This window comes from Gambusia affinis, linkage group LG14 (genome assembly GCF_019740435.1).
Source record: "Gambusia affinis linkage group LG14, SWU_Gaff_1.0, whole genome shotgun sequence".
Classification (NCBI taxonomy): Eukaryota; Metazoa; Chordata; class Actinopteri; order Cyprinodontiformes; family Poeciliidae; genus Gambusia; species Gambusia affinis.
In genome coordinates, this window is record NC_057881.1 from 13,543,010 (window position 1) to 13,555,445 (window position 12,436).

A 12,436-nucleotide genomic window follows, 5' to 3' on the forward strand; every position below is an offset into this window, starting at 1 on the left:
CCCATGGGTTCTTGGCCTTGAGGGAGGGACCAGAATAAGAGCGATTCAATGACCTAAGCTATGAATAAGGGGAATCTAACTGAGACAAGGGATCCCAGGATGGAAAAAAGGAACAAATTCTGGTGTCACAAAAGCTGGGTGACGGATGAGGATAGAGGCCTGGGTATATTTTGGGACTAATACCCATATAGTCATGTGAAAGATTTAGGATGTCCCATTCAAGCAATTCCTCCTTGGGGAGCAATAAAGTCTATTTCATTCTACTTTCTTCTATTCTAAATGTGAAATTGTTTTGAAAGAAATATTCAAGCACCAATGTGTAATCTTAATATCCTTTATTCGGTAAAATGGACTAAGTTTATTACAGGTAAATATCAAAATCTTATATCCTATCCACTGAGAGTTATTCCTGGTAAAACTTAATTGAGATGCTTCTTGTAGTCATGTACCATTCTCTGACGTCTGTCTTTGGAAGATTTATGCTTCTCCTTACTTTCAGCTGTGAGATGTTTAAGTTTCATTTACAGTCACCCCAATACATCTCAATAGGAGCAACATCGGGGTTTAAACCCAGTCCAGGACTTCTTCCATATTTCCTAGTTCTCAGCCAGTCATTTCTAGATTTACTGGTATATGTTGGGTCACTGTCATCTTGCAGGGTCCAATTCTGCTTCCTCTTGGTTCTTATTACAATGTTGCATGTTCCGCAAAGGTCCAGTATAATAAATTTTTCATGTATGCAGTGCTATTTTATAGCACAATCAAGTTGGACTCACCTCTTATAAAAATGCTGCCTCGGGTGATTAAAGGATTTCTCAAACATGCGCGAAAGAATCAAAGCAACACTCCAGGTATGTTTCCATCAGGAAATAGCATTATAACATGTAAAGCTCAAAAAAGTCATTTTTACATGGTAATTCCAAACGTGCAAAACATATCCTATTCTGATGTTAAAATTATGTAATTTTACTAATCTGTCTGAAAATGTTCTGAAGTCTTTTCTTCAGCTTTTGTTAGTTTTCTAATTATACTTCCATTACTTTGTATTATTCAAATAGCTTATGAGTGTCAATCAGCCAGAATATGTTATAAAAACACAAAGGCTCTTGTAGGGTGTCCTATTTTTTTTACATTGTCTGTATAGTGTCAGTTTGAAGAGCCTTAAATCATGCCTGTGCACTTCGAGAAGTAAAACCGTCAGGATAAAATCCACAAACAAGAAGAAATAACAGAGAAAAAACATAATCAGCCACACAGTAGGTGTGAGTTTTAAACAACGTAGCACTGTGCATTGTCTTTAGCATCGCTGATGAAAATATTGAATGGCAATATGGCAATATAACAAAAAAAAATTAAATAGCTTAAATACAATCTGATTGCACCAGTCATTTAGTTTTCAAAGTCTCCTCGCCTCACAGCATACATGTTTCCAGAAGATAACGCTCCTGGATTTGCTGGGAGAGTTTGCATATTCTCCTCCTACATGTGTGTGGTTTCTCTAGGGACTCTGGCTTCTCGCTTACCGAAAGCAGGTGTGAGTGTGTATGTTTGTCTACCCTGCATGTCTTTCTTCGCTGCCCTTTTATGGACTAGCAACTTGTTCAAGGCCGTCACTCACCAATTGACTGCAGGAGATAGGCATCAGCAGCGCCTTTGAAGCCTAATAGGAGGTTAGAGCAGTGATTTCATTCCTACAAGTGAAACCAAAAGTCGTTCAAACTCCTGTGGATCCGATAAATACATGTATCTTTATAAATCATATATACCTGTGTACTTATGTGTGCTACCTGTATCTCCAGTTATCATTGGACAAGAAGTGGTGCACACCCAGTAGATCACAGAGTAGACACACAGCAATACAGTCTCACCCAGGGGCAATTTTAGAAAGCCCAGTTAACCTAATATGCATATTTAGGAACCCATAGGGAACTTAGTCATGGTTGTCAAGAACATTCAAACTTCATGCACAACTACAGAGAATCCCGAGTTGGGAATTGAACCCAGCGCCTTCCTGCTGAAAGATAATTGTTCCACTGTTCAGCTCTTGAAAACCTTCGAACAGAGAATTTATTTCTTCAATGCAATTCAAAGAGTGAAACTTTGTCTGTTTCAGAGTTTAATAATTCATATTTGATAGATATGGCATAAGCTGGTGAAAACTTAAAATCATTGTCTTGAAACCACAAACAAATAAATAAATAACAATAGACGTTTGCCTTCTGAAACGTATATACACGTCCTGTACAGTTTATGCGCGCAGAACTTGTTAGGGGCTGTTTACATGAATTACTGCACCCATGCGGCATGACATGGAAGTGATCAGCCTGTCAAAGTCCTGAAGTTACTTTACCAGCTGCATTATTGAGTTTCTATGAGGATTAGGTGAAGCCAGTTTGCTGGTTGATCAAATACAGTGACACAATGATCATCAAACCAGGTAGATGTATTTTTGTTGAAGGAGATGGAGTGACAGCTGTAGTCCATGACCTAGATACATCTGTGTGTGGTGCCTATTTCAGTGTCCCATTGCCTGTCTGCTGCACAACTGTCAATTCAACAGCTGCCAGCAAAAGGCTAAAAAGAGCAAACACTTAGTTTCAGTAGTTTCCAACAAAAAAGCAACATTCCACATTATTTTTTTGACTTTTATTAAATATTTTTTTTCAACATAGTACTGGTACATTTAACAACGTAGACTATCAAAAGGTTTATTTATTTATTTTGTATTTATGGCTTAAGAGTTCATAAAAACCAAAAATATGGTTTCTCTGACCATCTGAATATTACAAAGATCCAATAAAATGGGACGTTTAATTTTTCATTTCAGAGCGAGTTCTTCCAGAAAAATTAAATCCTAAATTGACCCTTATATTTTTACAGTTGATAATGTTTGCTGTACTTTGATCCAACAGGCTTCAAAACAAGTCTGTAGACTTGTACTGTTGTAATACTGATAAGAAGAGGACAAAGTATTTGCCACAAAATGTGGGTCGTCCTTTATTTTCTTTTTCTATTGCTAGGTGTGGTTTTCTTCTATGAATCCCTGGTATAAATTTGATTATGTAATTTGATAAGCCTTGGTGAACCTTGATTTGGTGATTAGATCATTCCTGGCTGCTGAGCAGAACAGCCTTAAATCTGGATAACTGATTGCTTTTTTTTTTACGCCACACCTAAATGATTCAGATTGAACAAATTTTAATAGGAGACAAATCAGAGTAAATAAAATTCCAACCAACCTGGTTCTCTGCGGAAAAGGGATTTCTCCATAAACTCAACTGGTTGTGCCGCCCTTAGCAAAACTACCCTCAAGCATTTTTTAATAAATGGCAGTGATCTTTGTCCCACTGATCCTTGTGAATCGGGTTGTGGTTTTCAAGCCTTTAAGGTTCACGCCAAAGCACCTCAATCATTTTTATGTCCAGACTTTCACTAGGCCACCAACCACATGTTCTTTTTCCTTTCACTCAGAAATGCAATGGAGTGTGAGATCAGAACCTTGTCCTGCATGCTTGAGCTTAAGGTCACAAACTGTTAACAGGATATTCTTCTCAATTAAAACAGTATTCCAGGTTCTGCAGCAGCCCAGAGTCACACCAACAGCAATGTTCCACTTTTCCTTCACCAGGCCACAGACTCCTTCCCCACAAAGCCAGATATACTTTGACAAACATGAGACGGGCCTATTTTTTGTTTTTGCCTCTGAACTCTTGTTGAATCATGAACACTAAACTTAACAGGCATTCAGGCCTACAGGTTCTTTTATTACATCATAATCTGCCAAGTCGACCACTGTTCTTATTTTATCGACCTCCAAAAAGCAAAACACTTGCACAAGTAAGAGTTTTCAGTCAGAAATGTATTAAATTAATCACTTTCATTACTTTAACAAGCACAATTTACAGTCAAAACAGGCTATGGTCCATTAGTGCCTTAGACAATTAATACATTAGTCACTTGTAAAACACAAGGGCAGGATTCTTACAAATTGCGGAGTCACGTTACCTATCAAGTTATCAAACATGAAGCTGTACAAGAGACTCTGCGTTGTGCCCCTCATGTCTTTCAAGAGGCACAATGAAAGATCGAACATGTCATTTATCAGAGGCCTGTGTTTAACTATCAATGCCTTTCATTTCAAAGATTTGACATTTATGTACTTTTGGTATCAGTTTTTAATATCTTATGTGACTAAGATAGCTAGCTTTTGGTGTCCTTTGTGAAGGACCAAGAGCAACACCGATGTGTAGATCTGAAAGCTGGTTGCTTCAGGTTCTTTTAATCCAAATAAATTTGTGCATCTTTAACCAGACTGACCCCACTTCTCCATTAGAGACAAGGAGATGTTACTGTGTGGTTTCTCTGCATTAGCAAAAGGATGTGCAATGAGAAAAATTCTGCTGCTCCCTTTGAATGAAGGGACGCCACTGAGGTCACAGCACATCTAATCCTAATCCTGTAGCGTTTAAAAAAGTAAATAAATAAACACCACATAAATATGTTATCAGGAAAACACTGATAGACGGGCCACAGCATATTACCTGGACTAAACACATCCAAAGATGGAGTTTGAAATATGTCACGGTAATATTTGATTCCAATAAATAAAACACTGAGTTGAGCTGCAGCTGAGCGAAAGGTTAGATAATTATCGTTTCTATACAAAGTAAGGGGTCCGACAAACAGATTCGACACAAAGTACTGAATCCAAGAAGAAGAAAAAATAAATCATGTACAGACACAATGTGTTGGAGTTTACAAGACTGTCAGATTATTAATAGAAAATTTGACTAAACTGATTAAATTATACAATTTGTAAACTGACTTTGATTCAAAAATAAACCTTCCCAAACCTGTTGGGCTCCCATCTCCAACGAGTCATCCATTTTGTTGCATAATATCATTTGAGCTTAGACTAACGCTCGTTTAGCCGACAGATTCAGTCCTTCAGAGAGGAGCAGGACTCCGATTATCAACCAGGTGAATTTAGGATTAAATTGAGGTATCGCACAACTAACTGTTTCCCATTTCTACAAGCAAAGAAAAAAAAAAAAAATAAAATAAAAAAACAAACAAGTCAAACTCTGGAAGGAAATTATTGATGGGACACTTTTTTTTTTCTCCCCAAGGTGGCTGGAATGTTGAGCACATTTAGCCCCTTGTCCGAAATACCACGCCGACCTCTCTTCTCACATGGTGAAAGCAGAGGAAGGAACATCTGTGCAATGCAAAATGGGACAGGGGCAGAATGCTGCTACATGCTGTACTGGAGCACGAAGACGTTCTTCATGGCACTATCCAGCGCCACGCCCGCCTCCTGCATTTCATACCTGTGGAGAAGAGCAAGTACGGATTTTAACTCATTTTCTTTGCTTCTCCAAGCGTAGCACACTTTTTCTTTTTTTAAACTGCCACTTGTCTCTAATCTTACCAGTCTGGGGTGGAGATGGTGTAATAGACAGGCAGCTGGCTGCAGGTGGAGACACAGCTGAACTCCTCCAGACAGCAAGTGCCCATGTTGGAGAAGAGGAGCCAGTCTCCCACCAGGAGCTCTGGTAGAGGGCAGCGCTCCACTACCTGGTCCAGCTGGTCCAGTGACGGGCCCCACAGACTGCTGGGATACACTGCTTCATCAACACACAATGCATGCTGCAGAAATGAAGACAAAAAGAAAAAAAAAGAAGAAAATTTAGAGATGATCTCAAGTGTGAAAGCATACAAAAAACAATCTTTAATTTCTGAGACTGTTCCGTTAGCTCATTGTTAAAGGTCACAATAGATGACAAAGCAGCAAATATCAAGTCATGAATCATGTAGTTGTTTTCTTGAATGGTTATCAGCCAACTCCCAACAAGCTATATCTGACTAGCGTTTCCTCAAGTCAATTGAGGACCAAAGTAAACATTGCGTAGAGGTGAACAAAGATTTAAGATGCACCAATTCAAAATGGCTTTCTGGTGAAGAGGTGATTATCACGCCAAGTCTGCATGAGCCGACTACCAGCATCAGGAGTTGACAATGTTTTTAAAAAGTTATGGTTTCAAACCAACTAAAGCTTTCAGAAATTAGCAACAAAAACATGTCCCTTCCCCACATATTGCTGGTCATTTGGCTGAAAGGTTTTTCCTTTGATTACAAGGAGGACAAATTTGGCTGCATGGACTTCTACCATGTTTGAAAAACTAACACCATATTGTGTGTCTGACACAAACTGAGCATTACGAAGTCTACTTCTGGTCACAACATTTATTAAACAAACATGTAAGATTCATGCGTGTGCGACACATTCGGAAACATGGAATACTTTAATGTCTTTCTGCAACATTTATTACCGTCTTGGCTTTGGACAATCACTGGAAAACAGCAATCAAGTGAGGCTGCATCACACTATGGATCACAAATGTCGCTATATGGAACGTTTCATTTGAATAGCAAAACAATCATGTGCTGCATGCCAAATTTTCATAAAGCTAAAACATGTTTCTGTATTTAACCAGATCTGCTGTCAGTGTGTTGGCCTTACTAACCTTGTGCACTAATGGAGTGGTGATGATGTTCCCCAGTAGCTTGTGGCTGAATGAGCCATAAACGCCTTCGTTCATGTAGTACAAGAACTCTGTGTCCTCATTCTTCTCACCTGTTGTAATACATTTAAACATGTTAGAAATACAGTAGCATTTCTGAGCTACGAATTTAAGAGTCAACGTTTATCTCAACACCTTTTGCTCCAATTGAGTACATTCAAACAAGAAAAGGAGCGAAGAACAATTCAAACATCTCACCTTGAGACAAGCTGTCCCAGCAGCGAGCCACCACCTCTTTGCCAATAACACTGGCGGCCAGGGTGAAAGCAGAGGCCACATAGAAGCAGCCAGGCTGCGCCAGAACCTGCACACCTGATCGCTGGGGGAAGTAGGCGTCCAGGAGAGGTCGCACTGCAGACTCAACCTACAGGAAAAGAGGAAAAAAAATAAATTATTCAAGCAGATTCAAACTAAAAACACAAATATTTGACTCAATTGCCGGCTTCTTATTTAGCGTACATTTCTATCTTCCAAAGTGCTGCTGGAAAGTGGCAACTAAAACATAACCTGCCTGCCCAGAGTAAAGTGTACAAATTTTGAGCTACTTTAATTTCAATGCAAAACAAAATATAGATTAGCAAAATTTTGATTTTTAAAAAAAAAATCTCATCATGACTATTGAAACTGACCTGTTTGAGCTGAAACTCAGAGCCAGTAAATCCTCCACCGATATCCAGGATCTGCATGTTAAAGCCCAGATCCAGCTGACAAGAGAAAACAAGTTAGCTGATCCCAATAAAACTCCATTTACGTCCAAACATTTTTATTTTTTTTTAAAGCTGGTGCTTACCCCCATGTCAAATACACAGCGAGCGTCTGACAGAGCACGGGTATAGGCCTGCTGCGGGTCCTGACAGGAGCTGGGGATGTGGAAGGCCGCTCCCACCACCTGGACCCCCAGCTCTTTGGCCATCTCCAGCAGATGTCTGCAGCTCTTCAGTGAAAAACCAAAAGGCATGCTGGTCTCTGCTGCATGAGCCTCGGTGGTTAACTGCAACAGCAGCCTGAACGAAAGAAAAGAATCCCCCAACTGAATCACATGCAACTAGACGTTTACGCTTTGAAGTGTGTTGCAAGCTCAAAGAAACATATTTCTAATAAACTGTTGATGACCAGTATTTTCTCATTTACTTTGCCTCTGGGTGCAGGCGAGCAATCTTGGAGAGCTCCGCCTCATTCTCACAGACGAGGTGGTGTACACTGTTCTTGGCGGCATACTTGATGTGTGCCAGCTGCTTGAAAGCGCTCGACAGAATGATGTTTTCTGGGGGAACGCCGTGCTCCAGAACCAGGCTCACCTCAGCCTGGAGGGAGGAAAACACACAAGTTGGGAGAAATTCACAGATTCCAGAAGAAAATCCCCCATGAAAATCCTAAAAAAAAATAACTAGAGCATTACGTAAGTTTAATGGGCAACACTTATCAGCTGACAAGTAATCAACTGAGGGCTTGTGATGCAACTGCCCCAAAACACAAAATGCTTTCATAAGAGGATGAATCGCCGTGTTGATTAAAAAGATATCCTCACCTTGTTAGCACAAACGAAGCCCAGGCCCAAGGACGCCAGCACCTCGATGACTGCAGGGCTGCTGTTGCACTTGACCGGGTAGTAAGGCTGCACCTGCGGCACCATGCTCTGCCAGCACGTATGCTGGCGCATCAGGGCACCGAGGTCGCCCACCACAAACGCACTTTTCTCCACCTGTCAACACAGTAGCAGTTAAACGGCGCAGCTCTTGCAAACATTCAGTTTCCACACAACCTCAGCTTGTTCTAACCAAGACTGACCTTATCCTGTTCACAGATGTGTCCATCAATAACGTCTTCCAGAGTAACTCCTCCATCCAGGAGTTGAATGATATAGCTTGGTTTGTCAGGGAATCCTTTCATCTTAACCGTGTTCCAATAAGCCGACGATCATAAAGAAGTAGTAAACGAGTCCGGGGGTCACGACTGAGCCAATGGGGTCCTGCCGGTATGCAACAAACTGGAACGACGGACACAAACAGAATCAACATGACGCGACTTAGAAATTCTTCATTTGTTTTGTGTGTTTTTTTTTTTTTTTTTTTTTTTTTTTAAAGTGTAACATTCTGTTAGACTTGTTTTATTTTCATGCAGATAAAAGAAACACTAACATGGACAAGTCAGGAGATGGACCTGTCCCGCTATCAGCTAGGATCCCAAGGTGGCTCAGCGTTGAAGTCAAAGTGCTCCCTGTAAAGGGCCGCCCCTAGGCCCTCTGGGTAGCGCTCATACACCTGTACAGAGACAGGGGAGCCCTGGAAAAAAACAAAAACACAATGTTAGACATGAATGCATGCACAAGAGGCAATAAAAAGGGCCTCTTGCAATGTTACAGTCAGCATCTGACATGTTCAAACTTTATACTGCAGGCTGCACTGAGCCCTCAAAAACAGCTTCGTATTTGCTATTTCAGTAATATGAATTTCCACTGCCGTAAAGGAAACACCAGTGATATGTAAAGTGTAAATGCATGAAAATTCGTCTATACACACAATAAAAATAATGTGCCCAAGCAGTCCACTGAGCTTGTGATATTGTGATGACAACTGCAATTCGATATAGTCAGTACCGGTAGCTTAAATTGAAATCCCGCTGTTATATTCAAGTGCAGTATATGTATACTTTTTGAAAGATTTTTTTTTTTTTTTGTGGATTTAGGTCACAATTTCTCATAGATTTCAGTCTGAATGAAAACATAAATCAGTCCAAATTTGCAGCTTTTAAAACTATCCCACTGTGCTAATTTCAAACAAACATGACTCAAATAGTATCAATACTGATCCACAACTTTAAAAAAAACTAAACAGAAAGGTAATACAGAAAATCTTTTTTTTTTTTTTTTTTTACTTTTATTCAATGTCTTTGCCTAAAATATACCCTTTCCTCCTTTGTGTTGATGAGACTTGACTTAAAAAGTTTCAGAACCACAGAGGAGGAAATAGTCATGAAGCTTAAATAAGATCTAAGCCTCCTTAGTGTAATGTGTTGGTGAAACTCATCTTTAATGCCACTAAACTTTAGTAACAACAATACAATATGGGATAGTACTTATTCTGCAACCATTTAAATAGCTTGGTTATGTTCATTTAATAATAAAAACAAAAAAACACAAGTATTTATCTTACTTCCACAAAAGATAACATGGCCGGTTTGTCAGGCATTTAATGCGTCTCCCCAAATCTCGCGCATGCGTTGTAAGTGAAAACACTGACTGACAACTTGACAAATTGAATATTAATTCAATGCGTCACCAAAGATGATAAAATAAACCACGGAAAACCAGTACCGTTACAAATGTCACAAATAAACGTGGTTATTTTGGCAATACGGACGGGGAAAACATAAACACCCTGGGTAAATAGTCAAGGCAGAAAAGCCGCTAACGTTAGAGTGGCTGTCGGCTGCCCTTCGATCGGAGATGGCTGTGTTAACGCCGTATTTTCGTAATAATCCTAGAACAAACCTTAACACAAATCCACTACACGAAAAACACACTAAACCCGACTCGCCAAAGAAATATTTACATGTTCAAATTAAAACGGAAGACATGTCGAAATCACAGAGCGCAGTGAACGGGTCTGTCATGTGTAGCAAGACAGCAGAAAGAGCAGCCCGCCATGTTAACGTCCGCTTAATGAATCCTCCTTGTAGCAACAGCCGGGGAACGCTTCGCTGTACTTACGTGAGATAACGGCCGAAAGGATTTGGAAAATCGTCTTCTCTTTTTCGGCGGAATTTTTAAAGAGTAGTGGGCCCAACGTTAAAAGAAAGAAAGAAGGCTATTTTTGCCATATGTTTAGGTCGGAAACCCGCGTTGACTCGCTGCGTCCTCTCTGTCGGCTGGTGGGTGGAGAACTACTGGAAGAGAGCAGGGGAAGTAGAAAAGGTGATCAACGGCCCAGTGGGCGGCGCCAGCCGTTTCAGTTCCACCAATGAACGCTCTGCATTTTTGAGGGCATACCAAATATGTATTTCCGTATATTGTAAGGTCCGCAGTATCCCCGGGTTGTTCATTTAGGTTACATAACCATAAACTTTCCGTACATGGCCGCACAATAAACAAGCCCAATGCTACTCTTGTTCTGATTTTAATAAACAATAAATCAAATGCCGCAATAAATCAAATGTAGAAGAACACCTACTTTTAAGGAGGACTTATAATTTAAATGTAATTGTAAACTAGAAGTCAATGTTTTTTAAACGCTGGAAAAGCATGACAAGACAAATCTTTAATATAGTAGATGATTCACATCAGAGCTTAAAGTGTTATCCACTTTTGAAGGTATTTACCCCACAAAAACCAGTTTCACAGCTGATATCCTTGATGTCCTTTGTTCATTTTGTTGTTTCTGAATTTCAAAAACAATAACGTGAATAAATGTAAACAAGATAGCAAAACATTGCACTTTAAAGAAATGTTTGGCATGTTTATTTGTTAAATGAGAATAGAATAATAGATGTGTAAGAACACATATTCTGGGTATTAGTAAAATGAAGTATTCCCATAAAAAAAGACTTGAAAAAACTGTTAAACTTATTAAATTTCAACCACAATTTCTAATATATTTCTTTACATTTTTTTGATAGACCACAAATACCAAAAACAAAAAGTAATACATCATGAAGTGAAAGGAACAAAACAGTTTTCAAAATCTTTTCTTAAAAAAAAATAAAATAAAATAAAAAAAAAATCAGAAGAAAACTTCTTTGAGGACTGCACTTGAGACAGGAGCAGAATCACATTTCAGGATAACTGTAGCGAGAACTACAGTTAAATAATATATAACTACCAGAAGCCTGTGGGTACAATGTCTATCTGTTGAAACAAAATACAAGTTGTGTCCTGGAGATGAACTACAGTCACAAGTAAATTGGTGTAGTCAAAGTTCAGATCCAAATAAAACAGAATCTTCGACTAGGCGTAAAAAAATAATGTACCGTTGATCTCCATTCAATCTGATTGAGCTTTAGCTGTTGTTTTTCTTTTTTCTTTTAATTTAACCAGGTAAGAGGATTAGAAAAAATACTTTTCATATATACCCTCAACTTGCACAGGTAGCAGTTAAATACTGTTTTGCAAAGAAGAATGAGGGGAAGTTTAATCTTTGCACCTTTAAAGATGCTAAGGACTTACAATAAAATAATGAAATTGAATTTGTAGCAAAAGTGAATTCAATTCATTTGTATTGCACCAGTTCACAATATCATCTCAAGACACATTACAAAAAATAAATAATTTCAATCATGCATAAATTTCAGTTTATTCTAGTTATCAAACAACCCATTAAAGTTCAGTTTACTATTAAAATTTGTTTAAGAGATTTTCTATCTAAGAAAGCCCAGCAGATTCGAATGAGGCATTGACTTGCAGCATTCAATCTTCAATTAAGTTATGCTGATTGTAACACGACAAAACGTGAAAAAGTTTAAGGATCATGAAGACTTTTTAAAACAGGAAAGAATGTGGCAGTTGTGACAATGCAAGAGGGTTAAGCAACATATAATATATGAAAATGAGGTTGACAGTGCAAACCTGCTCAGACTGCTTTTGAATAGCTTAAGGCATTTTTCCAGTTAAGCTAGAGCTTGTTCTTATGTATAAAGGAGCAAACGGCTTTCTACACTGTAATAATAATAATAATAATAATAATAATAATAATAATAATAATAATAATAATAATAATAATAATAATAATAATAATAATAATAATAATAATAATAATAATAATAATAATAATAATAATAATGCACTGCACCCAGCAAAATATTGGTTTCCATGTGATTTTTTTATGAGGTTTGAGGCTTGCTCGTGGGAAAGTTTTGAA

At 38.6% G+C, this 12,436-nt stretch overlaps 1 protein-coding gene across 1 annotated transcript; it reads right to left on the bottom strand.

The window, feature by feature from the left end:
- Positions 1-3,841: 3,841 nt before the first annotated feature.
- On the bottom strand, positions 3,842-10,497 carry azin1b (antizyme inhibitor 1b). The gene is made up of 11 exons (XM_044138136.1): positions 10,294-10,497; positions 8,723-8,866; positions 8,373-8,571; positions 8,113-8,286; positions 7,716-7,888; positions 7,375-7,588; positions 7,214-7,288; positions 6,783-6,948; positions 6,528-6,637; positions 5,432-5,649; positions 3,842-5,330 (listed from the first exon to the last, which is right to left on the bottom strand). Exons 3-11 carry the CDS (start codon positions 8,472-8,474, stop codon positions 5,255-5,257), a joined length of 1,308 nt encoding a protein of 435 aa, XP_043994071.1. The 5' UTR covers positions 8,475-8,571; positions 8,723-8,866; positions 10,294-10,497; the 3' UTR covers positions 3,842-5,254.
- Positions 10,498-12,436: the final 1,939 nt, after the last annotated feature.

Coding starts and splice junctions, on each gene's coding strand:
- azin1b (XM_044138136.1), bottom strand. CDS start 8,474: ATGAAAGGATTCCCTGACAAACCAAGCTATATCATTCAACTCCTGGAT. Junction 6,638..6,782: donor CTGGGACAGCTTGTCTCAAG/GTGAGATGTTTG, acceptor GTATTACAACAG/GTGAGAAGAATGAGGACACA. Junction 5,650..6,527: donor CCACTCCATTAGTGCACAAG/GTTAGTAAGGCC, acceptor TCATTTCTGCAG/CATGCATTGTGTGTTGATGA.